Raw genomic sequence first — 27,553 nt, 5'->3', positions numbered from 1 at the left:
ACCCAAACAAAAGATGCTCTCAGTTCTCAGAAATCCAATATGTAAGTTCTCTCTCCTGCTCAAATCACCTGTTTAGGGCTGGATTTCATGTACTGTATATTAAAGAACTGAATCAAAATCAAATAGCGCCTTGACAATTGCGTCAGGAAGCTGATTGGAATCCATCGAAATGGCTCCTCCCGTAGTTCTCATGGTAAGTGCCCAAGCTTACTCTTAGTTCTTCTGCGCCAAACCCTTAAGTTTCTTGTTGTTTGTTTGTTGTGTCATTTTGAAGTTGTCCTGTCATTTTGCAGGTTGCAGAAAAGCCTAGCATCGCTCTCTCGATTGCTTCTGTACTCTCCTGTGGCCGGGTACTCTCTCTCTATCTCTGGTTTCATTCAAGTTCGAAAATTTGGTATAATTATCTTGTGGTTCTCTTTTTGTGCATTGCAGTTTTTGAACTGGTAATGCTGCTTTACTACAATGTTTCTACTCTATAATGCAATCTCTTTCTCTTACTTGTTATTCTTACAATTTGGTCATCAAGAAACTAGCGATCGCCTTCCTGACTGATTATGTTGATACTGTTGCCTCTCTGTTGCTTTTCATACTACTTACACTAGAGTCAACATTGTCATTTTGAGTATAGTTCTAGGAAAATGGATGTATATAAGAGGTAAATACAAATGTGAATTGTTAAAAGCTAGTTATTTTGGCAAGCTCCTAGGTGTTTCAGCTATAATAACAATGAATACAGGGTTACTTGCTGTTCAAGATCTTCTTTTGCCTCTTGAGCTCCTTGCATTTCCATTTCATTCTCTGAATATTTTGATGTTTTATTAAAAGCTAGAACTCAGAAGCTCGGCAATGTTTGAAGGATTTATTAATTCCAATTCCTAAGGATGTAACTTGAAGTGTTGTCTTTTTCAAGACTAGTAGGCTGGACAGATTAAGGTGATGCCATTTCAAACTATTCACTTGGTCAGAGAGTTAATTGAATTGCAAACTAATTTTCAGTAATGACTCAGTTCTTCTTTGATTGGTGAGCCTTTTCTGAGAGTATAAGCCATTAAAAGACGATTATAACTAGTCTCTAGAAGTTAAATGTGAAATTAAAGGATAATGGGTGAGTTTTTGTGATGTGAATGAATGTGGAAGATGTCTTCTTGGAAGGGCGTTGAAAAGATACGACCTTAGAACTATTGTAGAGAAATTCTGACTGAATTCCATTTATCTTTTTGTATGCTCAAAATTATACTGAAACCATTTGAAGACTCATTGAACTTTCAAGACTTAAACTATTGAATATATTCCAAGGAACTAGGTACTGGTTGATGACTAAGATCACATTTATTGATTTAAACTATTAAACATGTTGCTTGAAACCAGATATTGGTCAATGACTGAAGATCACCTTTATTGATTCCATTGATATTAAAGGTGCATAAAGGTGTGAAGGGGTCTTGGAGCCAAGGCACAAGGAGTGAGGCACAACATGTGCTTGAGTGTTATGAGTCCTTTCTTGACATATTATGACTTTGCATTGCTGTATACATGTCTACCTTCACATGTCTCTATTCATGAGAAAGAATATCTAATCTGAATATATCTCCTCTGTGTTTCTCTTTCTTTGGACGTGGTACTTTTTTTGGAGATAGTAACATCAGTAGTGCTTGATGAAAAAAAAAAAAAAAAAAATTGAAGTTGAATACTCATATAAAGATTAGGTGAAGTTTGGGCACTATTGGCATTATTATCTTGATTTTGGGTGCACAATACAATGTATTCACTTGGTATGCTGTGTGTTAACTCTATTCATCTTTCCATAGATGAATTTCAATCATACAAATGACTAAATGTTTGTGTTGCATTCTACAGATGTCCACCAAGAAGGTTAGTACAGAAGTCCATGAATTTGATGGGAAGTTTCTTGGATTTCATGCTCATTATAAAGTGACATCAGTTATTGGGCATATATTCAGGTCCTTTTTCCCTAACCTTAAATTAAATAAAGAAAATAAAGTCCTTTTTGTTGTCTTTTTCTTTATTATGATTATTGCATTGCATGAATGTTGGTTTCTAGGCACCTTTTCGTAATATTTAGCTTTGTATAATCTTATAATCAATCCTTTTCATCTAAATAAAATTACAATGACTGCCTTTTTCTTTATCCTCCAAACATTAATTCTTTGTGTCTATTCCTTTAACGTGCATTTGTTGTAAAATGATTTGGTGAGAAATGACCTCAAAATTAACACGACTAGCATCTTATAGAAAGGGGCATAATTAGGTTATCATTTGGAGAGGCCATGGTTCCCCAAAACATTTAAAATTTTTTCTTTTTGTCCATATATTTTGCACAATTTTTTTAGAGTATTTGCTTGGACCTTCTAAGATTTGAATTTTTTTTTCAAGAATACTTGAGGTATTTTAAATTGTAATTGTTATCTTTACCCATAGTCTTTTAAAATTTGAAAATTTTTGCTTAACTCTTGAAAATCTATGCTTTTTCGATGTTACTATCAGTTGTGACTTTTAAAATCTTTGAAAAACAAAATCCATTCAACCCTCAAAATATTGGGCTGTATAGGCTCATTTTGGGGTTTGACAACCTCATTGTCTTGCAAACGACACTAGTAACACTAGCCCAAAATTTTTGGTTCCATTCAACTCTTAAACTCTTAAAATTTTCAACTGCCATTCCCCTCTTCTAATGATTTGAGCCTCGACCCCCTACCCCCCATATGGACGATATGGTAAAGTATATTCATTTATGTTTTCCATAATAATAGGGAAGATGTCTGAACATAAAATGAGATGCTTTTTTATTAAATGATTCGAGAAGTTTTGGTTTCATGTCATCTTATGCATATGTTTAACTTAATGCAATTTTGTTGATTAGAGCTTTGGTTGTCTCAACTTTATTCATTTCACCTTTCTTATTGTCAGATTTTATTCATCTTTTTTTTCCCTTTTCTTAATGCAAGTCTAGTGTAGATTTTCCACCAAAATACCAGGATTGGACCGTCATTGACCCTATGGATCTTTTTCAAGCTCAAATAGTTAAATCAGAAGCAAACCCTAAGGTATTCCAGGCTCCTTGCTTCCCATCTATCACTATTTTCTTTAAGCTACACTGTATAGTTTCTTGGACAATTTTGGGAAGTTTGATTGATATGAGATAAATTGTCATTTGGAAAACAATTTTTTATTGTATTAAATGTCAAGCATGAGAATATTCGACAATCTTCTCATCCACTCTCCATGTGGGTGTATAAAGTTCAACATGTGTTGTAAAAGACTTCTGCATGTGTTTGAATCTGTGTATAAAACAAACAATTTGCTTGTATCTATTTCTTCTTCTTTTTTTTTTTCCTTGTTTGAGTATCTTGTATCTATCTCCTTATGTGAATCATAGGTGTTGTTGTTATGTTACAATTGGCAGTTTATGCTTTTCACTTCTAGAGTGCATGAAAGAGTTTTCTCAATCTTTTTGTGGTTTCTAAATTTATGGATATGTAAAGTTTCATTTTTAAGGTACATGGGAAGAGTTTTCTCTATAGAATTTTACTTTTGATAGTTGCTGGACAAATGTTTATGCTGATTTATTGCATCTAAACAATGATCTTTTTCATAATTAACTTTTGCTGAATGGGTTGCCAACTGTAAATGTGCAAAGCTGCTTGTGTATGGCTTGAGGCTCGGCTTGATAAAAGCTCGCTCGAGCTCATTCGATAAGCTTATCGAGCTGAGATCGAGTTGAAGTATCAAGCTTGAGCTTAGCTCAGCTCTTGGGCGTGTTTTATCGAGCCAAGCTCATGAGCTAGTTGTTATTAGTTGAGTCGAGCTCACGAGCTAGCGCAACAAGCCAAAAATAACTAAACCGACAATAAAACAATGTTGTTTTATTTTGATAGATTTTGAGCTCGAGCTCGAGCATAAGCATATCCTTATCAAGCCGAGCTTGAGCTCACTAGAGATCAGTTCGGCTCATTTACAGCCCCAGTTGCGATCTTATGATAGTGTCTTGTGGGCTTTCTGCAATAATATAAAATTACAATTTGCTTAAATGGCTCAATAATGTCTTTGGAGAAATGTTTTTTATATGGTATGCTTGCAACTCAAAAACATTTTTATGAACTTTTTTTGAGTAAATTCATTTGTTAGCAGTCTTTTTGAATACCTTTAACCATTTTTTAATACTTTTTATGTCTTTTTTTGTTGGTTCTAAGGCTCATATACGTAGGCATTTAAGTCAAGAAGCTCGTGGCTGTGGACATTTGGTATTATGGTTGGATTGCGATCGTGAAGGAGAAAATATATGCTTTGAAGGTAAATTTATTTACTTTTTATATGTTTTGATTGATGGAACTCCTAAAATAATCGAGAGTCTATTTTAGTTTTGAATTTTTGACCTTATAAAGAATAAGGGCAACAGTAAGTGTTTGTGGGCTAGGAGGCTTGCAATTAATGCAATTGGCTATGTTTCTCCACCTAAATTTGAAGGCCATGGTTTAAAATTAAGGAAAGGTTTCAAATTGTGGAAAGACCTGCTTGCCAAGGAAGACAGAGGTTGTATACATCAAATTGTCGCTGGGAAGACTTTTGAACAATGCCCCTATACATATCCAAGGCTAGAGAGCCTAGTTAAAATACTACAGAAGGTTGTATGCTTGTTTGGAAGATTGTTTATTTTGGCTGGTCGTATATCAGAAGAAGAAAATAATTCTCAAATTTATCTATTAGGCATGTAAGCAGATTGTAGAAGGCAAATTCATTGTAGTTGTGAAAAATTTGAGATGCATTAGAAATTCTCCTAATTTTATACATTAATAAGCATGTAGCAGAAGATCTTTGGTTGATGTTGTAGCATAAAAATAGATACATTATTGAAAGCTGTATTTTGTTTAATCTATCAGATTTTTAGCCTAGGATTTTAAAATGCCTATTAGAAAGTAACTGATGGAATTTGAGAAGAAAATGAACAGTGTAAAGATCTTTGATTTTTCATGGTTCCTAAAATTTTGGTGGTTTAATTGGATTCGATATGGATGTCGTTGAGGATATATAAGCATAAATTTTGGAAAGAATTCGGATTGATTAAGGTTAAGAACTAGGTCTTGATGGTTGGATTGAGACTTGATTCCTGATATGGATGGTATAGTCTTCTGCGGTTCATGAGAAAGAAGAAATAAATAGTCAGGAAGAATGTAGAGCGCGGAAAATCAACATTGGAAGACAAAAGTTAACTATCATCCCAACTTGTACTTACTTTGTGAGGTTAATTGGCTTATTTGGGATTGCCTGTATGATCTTTTGCAGAGATCTTTTGCAGAAAATTAGGCATATCTAGATGCTTTGGGGGGCTTTTAGTAGTCTAAAATGCAAATATTATACGATTGGCATCTCAACTTTTTTAGTTTTTGTAGTTCAGTAGTATATAAATGTTATTTTGTTATCAATTAAGTGTTTTAATGTTTATTTTTCTAGTTTGTCTAGTTCACAACTATTTCATTATTCGTTGCATTTCCATGTGTACCGTCGGAATGTGGAATTAAGTTTCTTTTTAAGTGGGTAATTGTTAGGTTTGTTCCTTTATTTTTGTGAGTAGTTTTCTATTTTCTTGTCATTATAGTTGTTAAAAAGCTTGTAAGGAAATGAAGGAATCTAATACAATTTCACCAAAGTTTGAGTTCATAACATCTTAGAGTTCATAAAATGAGGTCTTTCTTTCTCTTCTTTTCTTTTTTTTTTTTTTTTGGTCTTCAATAGACTGTTATTAATGTTAATTATCATGGGGATTTACAATTTGGTTGCTTTAGTTCAAGCCTTAATGGCTATGTATCTAGCAGAAAAGCATGAAATAGAGAACAATGGGAGAGATAAAAGTTGTTTTTGAGACTTAAGAATAGGAGATAAATCTGTTTTTGAGACTAAAGAATAGAGAACAATAGGAGAGATAATGCTGTTTTGAGGCTAAAGAATAGGTTTGAAGGATGAGGCGTTGTGGCAACTAGTGTTAACTAGGGCCAAAGATGCCCCAAACTAGAATTTGCTTGTTACGATGGTTAATGCATACTTTGGAATGGTTCAATTATTGTTAACATTTTCAATATTGGCGTCTTGATAATAAGTTTGAGTTGGCTTCATTCATTTGGAAGGGGATGGTTTTTACAAGTTGTTAGAGATTTCCTTCTTCAAGCGCAAACTTGTATGGAAATTGCTTATGATGCTTCACATGCTAATTTTTAGTTTACTTTAGGGGATAAATTCTATTGAAGCCCCAACCATTTTGGTACCTCTCTTTGAAATCTAGGTTATTGCATAAATAATATGCTCCTTTTACTATTTTATGAAAGGTAGGTTCAGTTCCTTACAAATTGGATTTTGTGGGAACTTGAATCAATTCGGTTATTTTGAATATACTATGTTAAAAATTTTTTTAGCCACACAACTTTACCTAGTAACCATGGGAAGAGGTAAATCCTGCACTTTTGTCTAGTTTAGACTTTTTGAGTGTTTTAGGGGTTTGACTGAACTCTTTATTCATTGGTAGGGGTTGTCCCTTTTCATGCTTTTTAGGAGGATTTCCCCATCTCAAGGAGGTGGGAAGTGATGTTACATCCCGGCAGCTATTTACAAATAAAACAGCACAACTTAGATTGAAATTTACAAGAGTTACATGTAATTAAGTTGTTTCCTCGTACATATATTTCAATGTTTAAACAAAAGGCAGTTTTTAACATTTGTAAAATATCCCCTTCTAAGTGAAAAGAAGCTAGCCTAACCTTCATATACGTAGGTGTATGATAATGTCGATTGAACAGTCGATGATGGTTGAGCTGTATAACGGATCCATAAAACCTTTGGAATGAGGAACCCCTGTAGTATTGAAGCATGTAATTTCCCCTTTTCTCATTCTCTTCTCCTACTTGTTGCTCTCTTTGCCCAATTAACAGTTGTAACCACAGTATCTTATAGTTCCAATACAAAGTTTGCTAACTTATAGACAAGACTCTCAAATTGCACTAACGGTCTTGTTTCTTAGTCTCAAAAGCAAATTTGTCTCTCTATCATGATATATTCTTTGCATTTCTTGTTGATACATACCGTGAAGGTGTGAAATTGCTATTGAAAACCATGGAAATCCTCCATAAACATTTGGGATGACACCAAATTTTTTATGGCCCTAAACTCTTTTTTCTATTTAAGGTTCTGTTTGATTAAATATTGATACTAAAGAATTAGAGCTCATTTGCGAGAACTCTACAGTCTCTTGTTTTAAAAATTCGAATGTTGTGAAAGTTCTGTTAAATTTCTTCATTAACCTTCAAACTTTTAAAACAACTGAATTCAAAATTAAAGACTAGATGGACCTTGACAACTGTCTACTAATAACGAAACATTTGCACCTTTTTAGCTACATATGGGAAATGGAAGGAATATAGAATAATAAATATTTGAGCAAAAACACCCAAAAAAATGCAAATGTTGTTCGTCTCCTTATTAGTATGATATAGAGAAATTGTAGCAATTTAAAAATATAAATATGCACAAATCTTATAAGGTTCTTGAGTTTAGTTCTTATATCACTACCCAATATGCTACTACAAAATCTTGGCCTGCATATTTGCTTTTTGACTTTTTCTATTAGTGAATTCGTAAGGCTAGCAAGTGCTTTTCAATATTATTAAATTTACTGCAAAATTTTTACTAGTAAGAATTAGTGGAATGGTACATCTGCAATGTTCTGCAAAAGTTGGTGAATTAACTTTCCTATTACTTGCCTATTGGATTTGTTGTAAATTATTGAACACCTTAACATTAGTTGGTTAATAACTTTCATGAGGTATATTGTGGTGTTTTCAAAATTAGTTGTTGTCTTTACTAAAATTTAATTGTTCTTACAGTTATTGAGTGTACTGGTTTTCATATAAATGATGCCAGAAGAAGGGTATATCGTGCACGGTTTTCTTCAGTTGCCGAGAAAGACATTTTGAAGGCCATGGGCAACCTTATTCAACCAAATAGAGATGAGGCATTGGCTGTGGATGCTCGACAAGAAATAGATTTGAAAGTTGGTGTTGCATTCACTCGATTTCAAACTAGTTTTTTCCAGGGAAAGTACGGGAATCTTGATTCACGAGTTATCTCGTAGGTTCTCTTTCTCTCTCCTTCTCTCTAAAATTGTATTTTTCATACACGTTTCCTTTATGATTATGATATATATATATATATATATATATATATATATATATATATATATATATATATATATATTGCAAATGCTTATGGTATGAAATTAGTGAACCCAAATAAGGTTAGAGAAAATTGTGGAGTTTGTCGATGATGCATCCAAATTTATTTGCAATTAACCATTTAAGGAAAATTAGACAATTGAATCTCTCTTCCCAAACATATCCTAAGATGAATATGGTCTCTTTTGCCAACTTCACATTTTGTTAATGAAAAATTGGTTAGGTGCATATGAAATAAAATTGCAAGGGCTTTCATAAGTGGCATTGGCTCCTATGTTGGACATCATGCTCTCTTTATGTTTGGCTCTTCATGAGTGACAATAAATCTTGTTCTAGCATCCGTCAAATTCTATTATAACATTAGCTCATGTCTTAGTGTCCCTATTGTATATTGTTCTATTGGTGGCCTTGTGGCAAAGAAAATTTGGCAATAAGTGACATCGTTGTAGCTTTCGTGCCTTTCTTAGACACCAAGTTATCCAAGATCAATGTATGTAACCATCAAGTTGATACTAGAAAGAAAAATTCGCCATTGATTTTTAAATCTCAGCAACAATTGCCACAATAATCTAAACAAGGGCAAATGCTAAAGGTGATTATTAGACAAGGAGTAATGGTAGTGCACCAACCAACTTCCAAAATCTCTGAAAGTTTATAGCCACTGGATCTCAAAAGGTAACATCTCAAGTTAAAAGTTTCAAAATCCACCATGAAACTCAAAATATCATAGGCAAAAGTCTCATATACTCACCTGCTTATAAAACCAAAGCAAAAGCAATTTCTAGTGAGAACTCTAAAAATTTCTTCCTTTTCCTCTCCTTCGACTCGAGACTTGGTCCAGGGACTATGGGCTACCCACATTAAGCTTACTTCAAATCTTCTTGTTTCAAGCCTTGATTTAAATCTTGGAAGGTAAACAACTTTTTCATGGATTACTTTAGTGTTTGGGGTAAATAACTTTTCATGAAGTACTTTAGTGTTTGGGGTTAGGTTTCATGTTTGGAAAACTAGAAATTGCAAGAAAATACAAGAAAGGAGAGACTTTTGAAAGCCATTTTTTCTTTCTTCCTTGATTTTTTCATGAAAGTGAGAGAGAGAATGGAGGAAATGGGAACAAGAGATGGTTCTTTCTTCCTTTTTCGTGATGGATGGTGTGTAGAATGGAAAAGAGGGAGTGAGAGCTAATTTTCTCTCTTTCCTTTTGATTTGGCATGCAAGTGAGAGAAATAGTGGGTGAGATGTGTGTAGATCAACTTTTTAAGGGAGCTGTCATATGTTTTGCAGTGGTGACACTTTGCCATTGACTTTTACCACAATGCTCTTTGGCATTATATCATTGGGCTAGGCCCTAAATCTTCCTCTATTACTCCCTCCACCCACAAATAACTGTCACCTTTGCATTTTTCTTGTCCTTTAAGAAAACCATTTAATTTGTCTAATTCATGTTAAATTATTGAGTAAATTGACTATATTACTTTTATTTACAATTGGCTAAACTCTATAAACGAAAATTTCTTTTATTCTCATGCGATCATTTGCATATAAACTATTCTTATATCAAGAATTGGTTGTATTTTTCACCTTTTAAAATGCCCACAAGTCATCAATTTAATTTCTTGAGTGAGCTTAAAATAATTACTCTTTATAAAGATTTCATTTTATTACCTTACATATACAATATTAATTTTTGTTGTAATAGAATTTTGGCTAGAGAGGATTGAATGAATCTTTGCATAAATGAAATGCAATGATGCTCAACGATTTGATTATGCAATATAACTTATACAAAAAGATGGTTATAGGGATTAATATTATATACAAGATGGATTGAGGTAATCAAGTGAAATTTCTTCAAAGAATAATTATTTTACGATCGTTTTTAAAATTAACTTGATGTTTTGAGGGCATTTTAAAAGGGGAAAATGACAACCAATTTTAATTATAGACATGAAATTAGTGTCAATACATGTCTATCAGAAGGGTGGAATATTTATCTTAATATTTGCTTGTCGCAAATGATGTCAGAATCTAAATTTTGGAATTAAAGTGAAACCTTGTATTTATAGTGATACTCAGATTAGACTCGTGGCACTATAGCTTTAATTCAAGAGCCATGTTGGCCGACGACCCTAGAGGGTCTTAGAGCCTTAATGAGTTAAGAAGTGTCATCTAAGTTTGTATGATTTGAATTAAATAATTAAAATGAAAAGTGTTCAATTATGTGTTAATTAAACAAACCATTTTCTTATGGCTTTCAAAGATTTTTTTTATTAAAACATACTTCCTTAGAATTAATAATGTTCTGAATGAGTGCTTGATCGAAATGCAGATGTGTTTAAGAAAGAATTGAAAATGTTAAAGAATTGCGTCTAGCAAACCCTTGTCTTAAAAATTTAAATTGGTAAACTTATGTTTTATCCTTATGTAATGGGACTGTGAAATTATGAAATTTATAAAGTTAGTTGGAAAATGCATGAATGTATATTTTGATTTCAAATGAAAAATTATTATAGGAACTCCATGTCTGAGTGACTAAATTGAGCTCATGTGTAGTTTGGATATGGGTAGAACATTGTATCTGAGAGTTATCGCAGGGTTTATTTGTGCATTCAATCAATCGTGGATCTAGGAAAAAAAAGTATATTTTGGGCTCAATATATAATAAAGTATAGTAAAGAGAGTTTTAAGCTTAATTTTAAGAGGGATCAATTTAGAAAAATGTATGTGTATCTAAAGGGAATGTTTTAAAAAAAGGGGCTCAATTGACCCCGCTTTTTCTAGAGTTGATTCGCCACTGCATTTTATACATCTCATATTTGCAGGCCTTATAAATGTGAAAAGCGCTTTTTAGAGAAAGTTAACATAAGTGGTACAAGTGTTCTCTTGAAGTTGCTTGTGAACTTTTCAGATGGAAGCGTTTTACAAGTAAAGAAAGTAAACTATATTGAGATTTCATTTTCGTGGTTAAACATGTTTTTTTCCAAGGTGTTAAAAATGTAAATTTAGTGAAATAATACCTTATGTTTTCTTTTAAGCTAAATGAATGTGTATATTGAATGTTAACTTGCTGATGATGAACATGTTAAAAGTAATGAAATTTGTTAAATAAGTTAGTGAAAGTATCATTGTGTTGCCTATGTGCTTGAGTGGAATGGGAAGACGTGCAGCCTTCCTTTGCGGATCTTATACACTCACTCAAGTTTTTGAGAGTAGTTCTTTAATCACTCGCAAATGCCCTAGCGGCGTAGAACTAGCGAAGGGGAAGTTGAGAAGATTCCTATGTTTCTTTGGGGTCTTAAAGACAAAGACAAAGTGACCAACACACATTAGACTTTTGCATATTCTTTTGATATGGCTTGGGTCATGCATACATTAGCTTGATACACGAGTGTTCTATTTTTGCAAGTAATGTAATTCTAAACTATTGTGAATTCTTTGGATATCTTCAATTGGGTCGTGTCCAAGTCCAAGTCCAAGCCTTGTAATGCTGGCCATGTACTGGATTTTGTTGGAAACATTATATACCCCTAACCTTAAGGTTTTCCACGGTGATGTGTAATGACCTTATTGATATGGTTCTTGTAAAAATGTTGAGTGTACTAGTTCTTGATAAATGGCTAGTGTAATGAAACAAGGAAATAGATGGTGTAAATAATATACAATAGCCTTTAAAGTTTGCATGGATAATGAGCCTGCTTAATATCTTATGTCAATTGGATGGGTAAGGGGGATTCGAATGTGAATCAGAGATTGTAGTATGCCAAATGCTCTTGAATTAGGATTATGATTGATCTTTGATGATTTAGATTATGTTTGGTGTCTTTTGATGTGTTAAAATTCATGTTTGATTGCTTGGAGAGGATGAATTATGAGTGCAAGGAATCTGGAGTAAAAGGAGTTGCTTCAGGGGATGGTTTGGACCATTTTGGAGCTAAAGGACCAGCTAACTTTGGTGGCTGAAAGTGCAGGTTTGGCAGCTGAAGTTGCCAGCTAAATCTTCCTGCCTTGCCGCAGACATTGTTTCGGGTCTGAACGTAGACCATGAAACCTTCCAAATAAGTGTATCTTGAGCTATGCACTCAGATTTTTACAATATTTGAATCCTTGTAAACCAGATTTAGAGAATTTTAAGAATTTAAATGAATTAGGCAAACATACTTAGTGGTTAAATGATCATATAATGAATTGAAACATCCTATAATGAGTTGTGCAGCAAAAACCTTAGTGACAAATTGTTAGTAATAAATTAAATCGATTGTGCAATTACTGTTGTCTCTTAATTATGATGTGGCACATGAAATAAAATGACTACTAATGATATCAAAATGGTGCCAATATCTATATTTATGGAGTTTGAGGGATTAGGATGTTACAGATAATGTGAAGGGGAAGTAGGTCAAATGGGATTTAGAGGCTCTAGGCCATCATTAAGATGTAGCCCTAACCAAGTAGGATGGAGGAACTGTATCCATATAATTGACCTCAAATAGTTTCAAATTAGAGCTTGGTTGAGTTGAGTTGACTGTTTTAGCATAAACTAACGATGAAAGACAATGCAATGCTCATATAATAACTATGGATGACATAATGCTCGTAAAGTAAAGTATTATTAAGATTTTGTACAAGTTGGACAGATTTTAATTATATATTAGTCAACCACTAAAATAGGATACAAACAAGTGTATGAAAAAGGAATAAACAAATAAAAAGCAATGAAAACAGAATTTTATTTATATGCAAAACATAAATTGTCGGAAAAGAAAAACAAATTAATAACCATTAATTATGTTGGAATTAGGTTGCCCAAAACAAAAGCTAAGATATTGTATTAAAGAGCTAAAACAGTGAGAAAAGTTTCCTCAATTTGCAATTTGTGGACATTGTAGATAGAAGAAGAGTTGGAAAGTTTTTAGAACAAGTAAAAAAGGGGAAAGAATAAAACAAAAGATGTGTTGAGATGTCATGAATGATATGGCCAATGTTATGCTTTACAAGAAATTAAGATGGCCATTTATTTGTTGCAGTAATTTACCTGTTACTTTGCTGAGTCCAACCACAACTTGTCTCATTCAAAACTTTTCTCTTTTGGTACAATGTTATGGTGTTTCTTACAAATAATTTAGATTTGCTAGTTGGCCTTTGGATTCTATGGGCAATCTTTTGTGCATGGAAATCGTTCAAAGAATTGTGAGGTAAAAGAAAATTTTTTGGTTTTGCAGCCCTGGTGGGTGGGTATGTGTGGTTGGGGGGTTGTTATTAGAGATCATCAATTATATTGGGTGAAATTGGTCGTGAGGGGATATGCCCCCCAATATACAACTGTCCCTGCTTGTGATTACACATTCATTTGATCTCAACATTTCCGGTTTTGTAGATTTGTGTTGTGTGTATTGCATACCATTTCATTCCTCCTTCATTAATTAATCATGCTTTCTAATTTTTTGTTCCAGCTATGGGCCTTGTCAAACTCCTACCCTTGGATTTTGTGTGCAACGTTATTTGCAAATTGCTACTTTTAGACCTGAAAAGTTTTGGGCTCTGCAGCCTCACATAATAATTGATGGCTATGAACTTCAGCTAGAATGGGAACGTCACAGATTGTTTGACTTAGATGTGAGGCTTTCTTTTCCTTGAATTGGATTGGAGTTGTTGTAGTTTTTACTTACAAAGGAAAAATGTTTCATATTTCTATAAATTGCAGATTGCTATGATGTTTCAAAAGCTGGTAATACAGGATGGCATATTAGAAGTGATTGATGTATCACAGAAACAGGAAAGCAAAGGTCGTCCTTCTGGTCTGAACACGGTGAACCTTCTAAAGGTTAGAAAAACTTGGGGCTTGTTAATGGATTAGAGAGTTATGATTTGATGTTATATAATAGATTATTTGAAATATTATTATTTGATAGGGGTAAGAATTGGTTAGTTTGGTTCAATTGAGTTTGAAATTTAGCAAAACAACACACAGACATGCGCACAAACACACTTTTCTTTACATTTACAGATGTGTAAAACAATGGCTGGACTGAAAAGGACAATTCAATCTTAGCTCTTTTGGTGCAATAGTATTTATTTATTTTTTTAAATATATAAGATTTAAAACTTTATTGAGGGAGAAGACTTATTCACCATGGAGGGCAAGGAATCCTTTAACGTCTATAGGACAATTGCAAGAACATAAAAACATAAGCTAAAAGATTAACGCCCTCCAATTGAGTTGGATAACATGTATAGGAAACTCTTTGAAAGTTCCAGAAACATAAGCCCTCATAGATTGGAAAAATACCACCTTGTACCTCGACAAATTAAAGAATTGTTGAATAAAGGTTTAGAGCCTTATGGGTCTAATACAAAATTGAGTTTTTGGTATTGGATTATTTCCTCTCCTATTGGTCATGGAATTGACTTCTTAATGGTTTTAAGCTCTTTCACTAGCTATGTAGTTTTTCATTGCATTTTTTATGAGGGGTTTATGGTTCCTTGATAAGGACCTAGTTATGGGTCTGTGTGTTAAAGGGTCAGGGTGAGTGGGAGGAGGTTAAGAAGGTTGAGAGAGGGTTTTCTTTCTGCGACCTATGATTGTAATTAAATCAGATTCATTAGAGATAACCTGGATCTCTTGAGTTAAAGCACTCAAAAACTTTTGGAGAAGTAACAATTTCCTACAAACAAGGAAATATGGAAATCATGGAGGATAACCCTCCTACAACTAAGGAATACAAATAACTGAAAAATAAAAACTGATATTCACTAAACATGACAGCAACAACTAAGTACCACTAAAGCACTATAGCATCCACTAATAAAATGCCATCTCGATCTGGTAACCTTGGTGCTTGATCATGTGGTTGACTTGTTGCTTGCACCTTCTTCTTTTTGCCATGACTGAACCGTTGGTACTGCTGCAAAGGTCTGCTAACAGAGGAGTTGTTCAGTTTCTTTTCGACCATTTTTGGTTGGTTACTTGGGTTTTAAAACTGGGTAAATAGAATTGGAGGCCACTGAAGTTTGAAGTTGTTTCTAATCTGATCATTAAAGGTTAATTTCATTTGAACTCACTAAATTTATTATTACTATTTTTTTCAATTTGATCACATTTGAGATTTTCATGCAGATTGCTTACCAAAAAAAGTTGACTTGGTCTCCAGCTGTTCACTCATTTAAAACTGACTAATCAAATATACAGGCTCGCAGAGGGGTAATTTTTTTGTATGTGGGCACTGCAAGTTTGTTAACCCAAATTATACGAGCGAGCTTGTAGTCTATATTAGAATTTCCAGCAGATTTTTGCAATAAAATCTCAAATGAGGAAAAGAAAAAGAAAACAACACTTTCTAATTCACGTTTATCAACATGATGTGTTATTGTTGAATTAGAAACAATCCCTTAAATTTGCCATCACCAAGATTAGCCATCTCCAGTATTGTTTACCTTCTTAAGAATGGAAAGATTGTAAGCGAGAAGTAGGGGCAACATGTTAAGAAATTTTGGACTTCTAGTTCAGCTTCTAACCAAGAAACAGCAAAGACTAATAGTTAGTTGTCGTATATCATTGGTGAGCCCTTCTAACTTAGTCCAAATCCAATTGTTTGTGCTTTGATTATCTTATTTGTTGCTAGCCTATTTATCTTTATTTCTATTGAACCAACCAACAAATAATTTTCTCAATTGAATTTAACCCATCACTTTGCACTTAAATTGTTTGATGTTTTGTTATTGATCCCTGGACAGATCATTTCTTCTATGGTGTCCCTGACCTAAAGGAGCATCGAAAAACTAATTTCATAATTGACTGCCTCGACTTCAAACATTTCTAGTAAATTCTTCAAAGAACAATCCCTTCATTGAATTTCTACGTCCTGAAATTACAATCTATCATGCAAAACATGTTAGGGAGCTAATATTGTGCAGTTTCATTTATCAATTATCTCGCTTAAATTCCTCTCAATGGTTTTCTTTCTTGCCCACTTCCTCTTTCTTGTTCAATATGTTTTGCTATATATTATTTCTGACTTAACGACACTCAAATGTTAGCATGCTAATTCAATAAAATAGTAATGTTTTGATATGGTTAAAAAGTTTTTGTTTGAAAACCAAATGATTAAAATGTTGTTGAAAATAAAAACTTAGGGACTATAGTGTTGTAAAATTAAAAATTGAGGACCATGTGTTTCGTTTTTTAAAATGCAAGGATTCAACTGTGAATTTTGCCAAATGTTTGATGGGCAATCTAGAAATTTATTCCAATTTGAATTACAATAATTATGAAATAAAAAAATAATATAGGGTGTATCTGCATATTCAAATTATAGGATTTTGTGAATGAATGATTCAAAATGAGGGAGAAGGATAAGGAAAGAGAATGAGTGAAAGAGATGTTGCTTTACAATTTTGCGCAAGATTTTAAGATATGAAACCGACTGCTTGTCTTTCCCAATGGCATCTTGCTTAGTAGAACACAGTTTAGCTTTGGGATACAATAGTGGAGCTTATTTGTTGGAACATGGAGGGCCCAGTGACAAAAGGGTGAATAGATCAGGGGGGAAGTAATGGCTTTAGCCTCAGTTTTAACTTAATGTTTTTTACTATATTAATGCTCTTGATTTTTTAGGAGCTATGTCCAGTTAATGGACAGTGAGAAATTTATGCAGTTCAAGTTGTTTCATCAGAATGCAAAATGAAACAACTTTAATTGGAGGAATAAAGTTGTACTAATTATGGAAACTAGGGAAATCAAGGGCATTAAACATGGTTGCACGGTTTTACTATATCTTCCTTTCTAACATAGTAAGGAGGATAATGTATCTTCTTTCTTGTAGTTACCTGCATTCTTATCTCTACTAATATTATTTCTTTATCCCAAAAACTAAAAAAGGTTAAAAGCAGAAATTCTTCGTATAAGAATGTGACAATATCAGAAAATGTGAGTTCATTGTCCTGGTTTCTTCAGGTTGCTTCAAGTGCATTAGGCTTTGGACCTCAAATGGCCATGCAACTAGCTGAACGGTTATATACTCAAGGATTTATCAGGTGTTTCTTGCTTCCTTCCCCTAATGTAACCACTCTATTGTCTTTTTCTTTTCATTGGCAATTGTATTGTACTCACTCCACCCACAAATGATAGTTCTTATTTCCTTCTTGGGATGTCCCTGAAAAAGGCCACTTTCCCTTTTAATGTAAAAGTCAAACAAGTCAAAAGATTGATTTGTCAATAATACCCCTAAATGACTCTCATTGTTCTTTGACTCTCTCACTAAAATGATTAATAAGGTTATAATTGATAAAACTCAAAAAAATATAGTTCTTTTAATTGACTTATTCTTATTCTCTGTGTCAAGGCAGTAAGGCTATTATTTTGTGGGTGGAGGGAGTAATTTGTTTTTGTCGATAGAATAACCGTTCTCTTTACTTTATTGAAGTTTGGTGTTGTTGTATCATATTGTCATGCAAAACAAGGATTTGAATTAGCTGATAGAACTGGTTTTTATTAATTTTTACTTAATTTATTTAGATGTAAAGGATCATCTGCTGGAAAAGAGACTAGAATATCAGCTTGAGCTTGTCTTTATGTCTAGTTGACCAGCTACTGAGCCAGACTCTAGTTAAGTTTGGAGACATTTGAGCTGCATGAAATAATTTGTGCTGTTTTCATCCATGGTGCTAAAGGGGGTAGTATTGGGAACTGCATTTTGCCAATCATGTAACTTGAATGAGGTGCCCTGAAACCAGAGCAGCAATAATTGATTTATATGACTAAGGAAAGGGCTGGGCAGTAGGAAATTGCGAAACATATTTATATGCTTTAGATTAATCATATTTTTGTATTATTCTGGATTCTGGACCATGTTGTAATTATCCTAATGGTTATGTGATTTAACAACAGTTAGAAGAAGTAACCTGAGTTGGTTTGTCATTCAAAGCCTAAACCCTCTGGTTGAGTTATCAGAAGCATTTTTTACGTATATAATTTTGTTGGTAGATGACTTATTTGGGTTCCTAGGGAGACTTTAATGGCCACTCTATTGTGTTATGATTCCTTCAGAACTGTGGAAACGTTTATTAATTGTTGAGATGGATATACTGGCTTTGGTGGATGCCAGCTGGGGAAACCGTGGGGCCATGTGCTCATAGAAATAGAAGATACGAAAAATCAGTTGTCTAGTAGTTGGGGGGTCGATTAACAGGCAATTCCCAAGTAAGATCCTGAATACGAGTGGAAGGTGGTTAAGCAAGAACTAGTAAAAAGGCATGAACTGCCATCAAGATACTATCCTTCCACATATATGAGGATGGCAACTTTTTTTTCCTCCTCTGTGTAACATAAATATACTAATACTTAGGATGTAAAGATACTTCACCAGTCTTGGTCACCAACCAGAACAAATGAATCATTTTTTATTGGCTCTATGCGTAGTTGTGAAAAGCGTGCCTCAGGGCACAGGTCATGGAGCCTCAAGAGCTGAAAGGCGGGCGACCTTCCTGAGGCGTGCGCCTCTGGAAAAAAAACCCTCGCCTAGGCGCAGGCGCAAGGCACAAAAAAAGCGCGCCTTTTGTTTTTCAGCAGGTTTTTTAGGGTTTTTCTTTTTAATATATGTGATTGTGTTTATATAGACTTTTATTAACAAAAAAAAAAAAAAAGTAAGAGAAACAGAAGATATCGGTAGATTTTCAGAAGAAAAAACGTAGATCCACTCTACATCAAACTCCTCTACACTAGTTCATCGACAATCAAAGAAAGCCCCCAATTAGATGATCTAAATCAATTACTCAATTAAAGCCTTCACAAAGAAGTCTTCTCCTCCAATTCAGCAATTGATTAATATAAAGGAAAGATACGTCTCTCAACTATTCTTTTGATTTTTTTCTCAATTTCCCTCTCTTAATTTGATTCAACAATCAGCTTCTACTCCCTTCTCTTATGTTAAGGATTAGTTGTAAATAGAGTTCTATTAGGAGTTAGATTCCTAATTAGTTTATGATTTGTATTCCTAAATAGCTAGGTAGCATAGGAATTCCTTATATATAGACCTATGTAATCGATTGATGAGATACAAGAAATACAATTACAATATATTTTTTCAACATGGTATCAGAGCCTTCCATTCAAAAAAAAAAAAAAAAAAAAAAAAGAAAGAAAGAAAAGAAATTTCCCGAAACTTCCCTTGCGAGAAGCCATTGCCACCCTAGGAAGCCTTTCTAGGGTTAGTATTTTGTCTCACCACTGACCACAGGATATTCTCCAGCCGCTGCGCCTCCCCAGAATCCGATTGCCGGATTCCAAGTAAATGGACACCATGCGTCACCTCTTTCTTCCTGCTCTGGTTCACACGCTGTGCATGTCCAATGGTCTTTTTCATTCTGGTTCCTCTCTCCGACGTTGGCTTGAAGAGAGACGTGCAACCTAGTGAGTTGCATCGTCATTCTTGGGCTTATTCAATAGGTTTGTTTGCTGTGATTCTGTTGCAGCTGTGTCGGGCAGTCATCTGCTACTGTTGTTGCTTTAATTTGCTAAGGAAACATATTTTTCCTTTGCTGTGATAATTGGTTTAGGTAATTTTCGGTGATTTTCTAGTGATTCCTTTTTGCATTAGGATTTAGTACTGCACCTTTGCTGCAGTTACGGGTATTCTGCTTTTGAACCTTCTCCTTTGTCAAGAGCAGTGCAACCCCAGTGAGTTGCATTGTGTTCTTGGCCTTCAGTGGTGTGATCCGTTTGCCAGATTTTCCTTTGCTGCGTTTCTGAATACCTGCGCTACTGGGCTTCCTCTTTGAGGCATTGATTATGGAAGCTTGAAACAGCCCTGTGAGTTGTTTTCTGGTTCAGTGAGATTTGTTTCGACAACCTAAGTGTGTTGTCTTAATTCTGTTACTACTATTTGGTTTGGGATTCTATATTGCTATAATGAAGTGGGTACAGTTGCTGAGTATGGTATTGTGCTTTGCTGAAAGTAGTAGTTTGTGACAAGTTGAGCATGATTAACATCTATGCTCCAACTTGAGGGGGAGTGTTAAGGATTAGTTGTAAATAGAGTTCTATTAGGAGTTAGATTCCTAATTAGTTTATGATTTGTATTCCTAATAGCAAGGTAGCATAGGAATTCATTATATAGAGACATATGTAATCGATTGATGAGATACAAGAAATACAATTACAATATAATCTCTCAACATCTTTCAAGTCCAATTGCTTCAACTATAAGCTGTTATGCTACCAAATTTTTTGCTGATTTGTGTTGCTGAATTGAGGCTAATGGTTATTACTATTAGTTTAGGGCTGCTGAAATTATTATTTATTTAAAGCTATGGTTACAATTCTTAACATCTTATTATGCATTACTTTCAATTATATTTGGATATTCCAAGTACTAATAGTGTGATTTAAGAGTTTATATGTTTTATATTATTAATATGAATTTTTTGTTCAATTTTAGAATTATTTTATATTTTTCCAATTTTTTCTTTATTTTTGCGCCTCAGCTCGCTCAGGCGCACGCCTTCACCTTGTGCATTGCGCCTAGGCTCCAGGACCCCTTTGCGCCTCAGTGCACCTTGTGCCTTTAACAACTATGGGTCTATGTATTAACAAGTGGGAGTCGTCGAAGTATTTGTGCAAGTAGTTGTAATCCATGTAATTGCTAAAATTATCAAAACGAAAGAATTGACTATGACAACAATAAATATACGAAAGCCTTGATTTTCTATTTGATTGAATAAGTAGTTCTCTTATTTGTATGGAGAAATGGCACACGTTAAATAGGTAGTTCTCTTCTGCATGGAGAAATGGATGTATGTTCAACAAATTATCTGATTGGACATGGTTCAAGTATTTAAGAACTTGGGAAGTTCATTTTAATTTCCATATAATTAGCAGATCAAATTTTCTTGCTTCATTGTGGTATTCCATTGCTGTTCAGTTTAAAATTGTGGTCCACTTTTGGCTTTTTGGAATTTAACGACCCACAATAATTGCTTTATTTGGCTATTTCAGCTATCCACGCACAGAAAGCACAGCCTACCCTTCATCTTTTGACTTCAAAGGTACACTTGGTATGCTAGCTAACAATTCAATGTGGGGAAGCTATGTCCAGAGGTTGATTGTTGAAGGTTATCACAAGCCTCGATTAGGAACAGATGCAGGCGACCATCCTCCTATAACACCTATCCGTTTAGCAACTGAGGATATGCTGGGCAAAGATGCTTGGAGCATATATCATTACGTTTGTCAACATTTTTTAGGGTCTGTGTCTCCAGACTGCAAGTATGTAAGGTAAATTCTCAGTGACTCGGTGTATATCTTTTCATTATACTAGTCAATGTTGGAATTCTACTTTATCTGATGCATTGACAGTGTTATTTCTAATTTCCTTTTTTTTTTTTTTTTTGTTAGTGCTATCTTGGCTGCATTGCTTTTGCTGTTCTTTTCTTCTGTTGTTTTTTGTCCCCTCTACATGCCCCTGTGTTTTATACAAGGCAGAATGAGATGCCAATGGCTTTTGGAGCCTAGGCTTAACGTTAAGGGTGAGCGTACACTGATGAGGGTACACCTGTTAGAATGGCATATAAAATAATTATGCAAATAAGAGTTATAGTGGTTGACAAAGATATTTGATACTCCCGTTAGGCTAAATGGTGGAATATTGTGCTATTGTAAGTCATTATAAGTTCAAATCTAATGCAGCTTGTTTAATTTCAGATAACTCCTATCTAATGATATGCAAATCAGTGATCAAATCTCATACAATAAATTACAACCTTTGGTAAAAAAAATTAAAAGAAAACACAAACAATTAAGCATAACCTTTGCTCAAGAAAAAAGAAAAGAAAAGAAAAGAAAAGGAACAGAATGAAATTTTGATTCTTTTAATATAAATGTAATGGTGCTTGCATTGGTTAGGTTGCAGAATAACTTATCCTCCACATTTCAATCTCTTTTCTTTATTCTTAACCAATTTATCATTAAAGATAAAGTTTTGTGCTAGTTTACTTCACCCATAGAAAATGTCAATGATGGGGAAAAAGGAATTAGTAGAGATGAATGGTGGAGGAATAAAGCAAAGGGGAAAGAAATTTGAATGAATTACAGAACCAAAAACTTAAAACAGTGAGTAGAAAAGGCAGAGAATGTTCAATGGGAAGTGGGGGAGAGAGAGAGAGAGAGAGAGAGAGAGAGAGAGAGGGGGGGACTGCTACCTTTTTTATTATCGCTTATGCTTCTTTCTTGCCTGAAATCCCAAGTAATTTGTTCACCTTTCAACCTAGGTAAATGCCTCCTTTCTTCAACTTTAGGGTCTGGAAGCACTTCAATTTTGGGGCTTTTGACATTGATGAGTGATGGCTAGTTTGCCATTCAAGGTTCCAAGAATCCCAATTAAGACAACGATGTGTTGATTGTTTGGAAGGCACTATCTTATTTTTCAATTTTTTCTTTTTTCTTTAGCTACAAGTTTTCTGATACTGATATTCTCCGTTTTCGACATATGTGCGGGAAGTTGAAACTCCCATTTCGACAGACTTGCCTTATTTTCTTTTTGTTGTTCACCATGCATCCATTTTTAACTTAGGCTGTGGGGGATCTGACATTTCTTGAGGTTTTCTCTCTTAACAATCATACTGATAAATTGATGATTTCCTTCATTAGAAACAAAACTTTATTGAGAAACAATGAAATGAGTGCACATCATGGCGGCAAGGATGCCTCCTATGAAACAAAATACAATTGCAAATAAGAACATCAAACACAAACAAACCCAAAAAATAATAATGGCCTCCTACCAATTCCTGATGGTCAAGAACATCTTTTCTTCCAGTATTATTGTCAATTCTGTTCATTTTTCATGAAGCCAAGTTAAACAATGCACATTATGGATCAGAGACAGCTTTATTCGCATGTGAGCATATGCTTGGTTGCTGTTCTCAATTCTCAATCAAATCAACATCAATGACTTGTTAACATTGAGGAGGCTACACAACACTTCTTCCCATGTTGATAAAGATTCTTGAATAATGTTGGCAATAAGGAGATCCTGGACACTTATGCAGGCTAACAACTTTTAATAAGCAAATATATACACTTTTCCAATCATAATTTACAACTAATAGTGAATAAAAGGGGACAAAACTGCAGTTTGGAAAAAGAAAATGGGGTTCAGGTTCATCAACATTGATTGTTTTGAAAATGTGAATTCTTCACCTTTTGCTAGGTCTCTTAGGTGCATTGCTCTAGGCATTCTAGAGAATTATATTTTGAAATAAATGATGCACAAGTTGTAAATGGTGTATCCTTTTACCCCATTCTAATATCCTCTGTCAAACCCCTCTCAGTCAGATGATGAGTCACCTTGACCTTGCCTCTAAAAGCCTGAAACCAACTTAAGGTTCTCCATTAATGATGACCAAAAAAAAAAAAAAAAAAATGAAAGATATCTCCTCCATTAATCAATTTTCATGCATCTTGCTCCAAGGCCCTATGCCTTCATAAAATAATTGAGGTCGGTGTACTGTGCAACTAGTGTGGTGAAACTCAACTTCACTTATTTCATTAATCCATTTTTTGATTTCAATTCCATATGGTTCTGATTCCAATTCTGTTGTTTGAAATCCTATCCCCCTCCCTCCCAATCCCCCATTCTCTCTTTCTGTCTCTCTCTCTCTCACAAAATGTTATTTTGATTCTATAAGATCTTAAGCAACTCACAATTTTAATGGCTTATTGATTGTATGGTATTTTTTCTAATGTCTCTCTCTTTGATCACTACTTGGAAAAAATTTCAGGACTAAGGTGGAATTTTCCGTTGCTGGAGAGTTCTTCCATTGCATAGGACAGCATGTTACAGTGGAAGGGTTTACGTCTATTATGCCATGGTTGGTAGTAAGTGAGAAAAATCTTCCTCAGTTTAAAAAAGGCGAGAAAGTAGAAGTTTCAAAAGTGGACCTATTTGAGGTACTTTTGGAATGTCAACAGTTTATTATTCATATATCAAATGTTAACTCCAACTTAACCAGGTGTAAATCTATATGTGTAATCTGATTGCTACATCAACTATTTTCCTTATTATAGTCGACTTAGAGTTATGTTTTTAGAAGGGTCTAGAAATGCTTAATATTTTTTTATCACTTAACCCTATCATCCTTGCTTACCTGTCAACTTCACCCAACTGACTTGAATGTGCTACTGCTACATCTGCCAATCTACAGCATGGCCAAGCCATCTCAATTCTCCTGCTTGAGTGTATCAAAGTACCACATTTGATATGGAGGAAGTTGAAATGTCTGCATAATTATTTTTTAATAATGGGAAAATCTTGAATAATTATAGGTATTTTTGGGTGATGCTAGAAACTATGAGAAGACTGTTAGAGTTCTAGCTAATTGAGATTTGAGCGGTTGGATATAATGAGACGATTGCTGGAAATCTAGACAAACATAAATTTAGGATTTGAAATAGAACTTGTGAAGCGTTAAGTTGATGATCAAGGCTAAAATTTTTTTGGGGATTCAGGGTTTCTAATGATAATGTGACATGGAATAGAGTATTAATTTAGTATTGGATCATGGCTAGCAAAATGTTCAATTTCAAGATATAATTCTTTGCTTCCCACATATATCAATCTTGTCATAAATTCTCTCCAGGAACTTAGCCTTAGCTTCTCAATATGTTCGCCTCTTTATGTGCTTGTTTATTCTGTCTATAAGCGTCTCTGTTCTAGCATGCAATGCTTGTAACATTTCCCTTTGGCCTTGATTGCTTGTTGCTCATCCTTTTTCTGTAAACAAGCATCTAGTGAGAGTGGTCCACTACCTTAAATTCCACTTCCACTCTTCTATTTTTGCAACTACCTAGATCCCCGTGATGTTATTATTGTCTGCACCAAGATTTTCCTCCATTGCATTTTAATTTCATTAGTCTTCTTTACAAAGAAAGAAACTATGGGAACGAAGTTGATGGTTGGTCACTAGGACTGTCACGGGCTTTATATTCTCCAAGATATGATTAGTAAGATCTAATGAAGAGAGGAAAGAAAAATAAATACTGTGTTATATGCCATGGTTAAGAATTTTTGTAATGATTTTTATGTGTTTATATGATCTGTAGGGGAAAACTGTTCCTCCGGATTATCTCAGTGAGAGTGAGCTGATTTCTCTAATGGAGAGGAATGGAATAGGTACAGACGCATCAATACCTACGCATATTAACAACATATGCGAACGTAACTATGTGCAGGTATATTCTTTTTACTTTTTGGTACACAATATTGCTACAAAGCCGTTGATAGCGTTTCAGCCCTCCTTTTCTCCTATTTCTCGTTTCTGTAAAGAAAGAATAAATTGGAAGGAGAGAGTACAGCGTGGTTGTATTTACCTCAAGCAGTTTACGGCATCTATTTAAAATTTAGCCAAGAAAAGTTGAAACAACCCTACTGTTTTTTTTTTTTTTTTTTTTTGCTTTTTTATTCAGTACTTGGCTCTCAGATTTGGATGTTTCCTTTTACTTTTCAAATTGCAGGTACAAGCTGGCAGGAGGTTGGTTCCAACCACCCTAGGTATCACCTTGATAAGAGGATATCAATGTATTGATCCAGACCTCTGTTTACCTGACATTCGTAGTTTCATTGAGCAACAGATTACACTTATTGCCAAGGGCCAGGCAGATCATTCTCGTGTTGTGCAGCATGTACTACAACAATTCAAGCAAAAATACAGTTACTTTGTTAAGCGGGTTAGACCTTTTTCAGGAACTGCATACTTCGAAATTAATCTTTGTGTTTGGTAGAAGAGCATGAAAGGCTTCTGCTTGTCTTGGCGCAGCTAGCCTAAGCTGGAGCCTTAGTTCTCATTTTATGACTTGGCTTAGGAAAGGTGCTCTCTGCTGATTGCAATAGAGCCATATCAGTTTTTACAGGATATTAAGCTAGTTTAGACTGTGTCTTCTTACAATATCGAGTCAATCTTTCCATGCTACGGTGCACTGAACTTGATTCGGATCACTCCTTATTGTGTAGCGGCTCATCTTTGTAAAACCATCCTACCCAAAAGTATAAGTATGCTTGTGGGAATGTCTATCAATTATAAGCTGCACAACTTTCACATAATGATTCCCGCAATGGTCGAAGTTTTGAACTTTGAATAGTTGATTCCTCATTAGTCAGCTTTCTTTTTCTGCGATGTAGATTGACAACATGGATGCATTATTTGAAGCACAGTTCTCTCAACTTGTTGATTCAGGACGTGCACTTAGTAAATGCGGTAAATGCCTGAGGTACATGAAGTACATTTCAACTCAACCGCAGCGTCTATACTGTGGGACATGCGAGGAGGTTTATTATCTTCCTCAGAAAGGCACAATCAAGGTGATGGATTTCTTTTTATCAAATGATTTTCTTTTATCATCGATTTATATAGATGTTCAAAATTCGTAACTGCCATGTCTAAAGCTGATTTCTGAGACCTTCTAATGACTAGTGATTTTTCATATATTGTAATGTTGTTAATTGATTTTGCAGCTATACAAGGAGTTAACGTGCCCTTTGGACAACTTTGAGCTGTTGATATTCTCCATGGCTGGGCCAGAGGGCAAGACGTTCCCCTTATGCCCATACTGCTATAATAATCCTCCTTTTGAAGGCATAGAAACACTTTTCAGCACTAGTAAGAACGGTAATTTTGGCAAGTTGGGGAAGGGAGCTGGCATGCCGTGCTTCCTATGCCCACATCCAACGTGCCGGCATTCTCTGATCGCCCAAGGGGTTTGTGCTTGCCCCGAATGCAGTGGAACCCTTGTTTTGGACCCAGTTAGTGCACCCAAGTGGAGACTCTATTGCAATATGTGCAATTGTCTTGTCTTGCTCCCTCTGGGTGCTCATCGTATAGGCACTACTAGAGAACGGTGCCCTGAATGTGACTCGATGATTCTAGAAGTGGACTTCAATAAGAATACAACACCTTTGGAGGATGGGGCAACCTTGCACATTGGTTGCATTCTTTGTGATGATTTACTCCATTCACTTGTGGAAGTGAAGCATGGAAAATCATTTTTCAAACGAATGGGTGCTAGAGGAAGGGGAAGAGGCAGAGGTTCTTATAGGGGAAGAGGACGAAGTTCTGGAAGAAGAGGTGATCCTAAAATGAGCTTTCGCGATTTCTGAAATGTACCAGATAAAAACTTACTATATGTACCATTTTGACTGCCATATCCCTCGTAAACATTGATTTTCCGAGTGTTTTTTCTTTTTTACCCTTTTTTGGGGAATCATTTGACTGCCTATTTATGCATGTTGTATTAAACAATGAGCAAATAATCATAGATGGTGCAGTCTCAA

General features: G+C 34.6%; 1 protein-coding gene across 4 annotated transcripts; it reads left to right on the top strand.

Moving 5' to 3' along the window:
- Positions 1-27,553, top strand: LOC105639094 (DNA topoisomerase, type IA, core). 4 transcript variants are annotated; one of them, XM_012223037.4, is made up of 15 exons: positions 1-193; positions 294-350; positions 1,858-1,961; positions 2,972-3,065; positions 4,212-4,311; positions 7,890-8,133; positions 13,688-13,850; positions 13,939-14,058; positions 17,188-17,267; positions 21,226-21,504; positions 24,009-24,177; positions 25,330-25,458; positions 25,741-25,953; positions 26,405-26,584; positions 26,738-27,553. In XM_012223037.4, the coding sequence occupies exons 1-15, from the start codon at positions 170-172 to the stop codon at positions 27,377-27,379; spliced, it is 2,598 nt and encodes an 865-aa protein (XP_012078427.1). In that variant the 5' UTR covers positions 1-169; the 3' UTR covers positions 27,380-27,553. The 4 variants fall into 4 exon arrangements, with proteins under 4 accessions (XP_012078427.1, XP_089577079.1, XP_020536961.1 ...); XM_020681302.3 differs by lacking the exons at positions 1-193; positions 294-350 and having other exon boundaries at positions 2,977-3,065; XM_020681301.3 differs by lacking the exons at positions 1-193; positions 294-350 and having other exon boundaries at positions 2,967-3,065.

Source organism: Jatropha curcas, chromosome 5 (assembly GCF_041381405.1).
Source record: "Jatropha curcas cultivar XTBG-Jc1 chromosome 5, XTBG_Jcur_1.0, whole genome shotgun sequence".
Classification (NCBI taxonomy): Eukaryota; Viridiplantae; Streptophyta; class Magnoliopsida; order Malpighiales; family Euphorbiaceae; genus Jatropha; species Jatropha curcas.
Note: the sequence above shows the minus strand (reverse complement) of the source record. Positions and strands in the feature narration are given on the sequence as shown.

Bases quoted from the DNA above. Each gene is read 5' to 3' on its own strand.
- LOC105639094 (XM_012223037.4), top strand. From the start codon at position 170: ATGGCTCCTCCCGTAGTTCTCATG. The intron at 4,312-7,889 runs GTAAATTTATTT...TTGTTCTTACAG, and splicing joins AGAAAATATATGCTTTGAAG to TTATTGAGTGTACTGGTTTT. The intron at 14,059-17,187 runs GTTAGAAAAACT...TGGTTTCTTCAG, and splicing joins ACACGGTGAACCTTCTAAAG to GTTGCTTCAAGTGCATTAGG.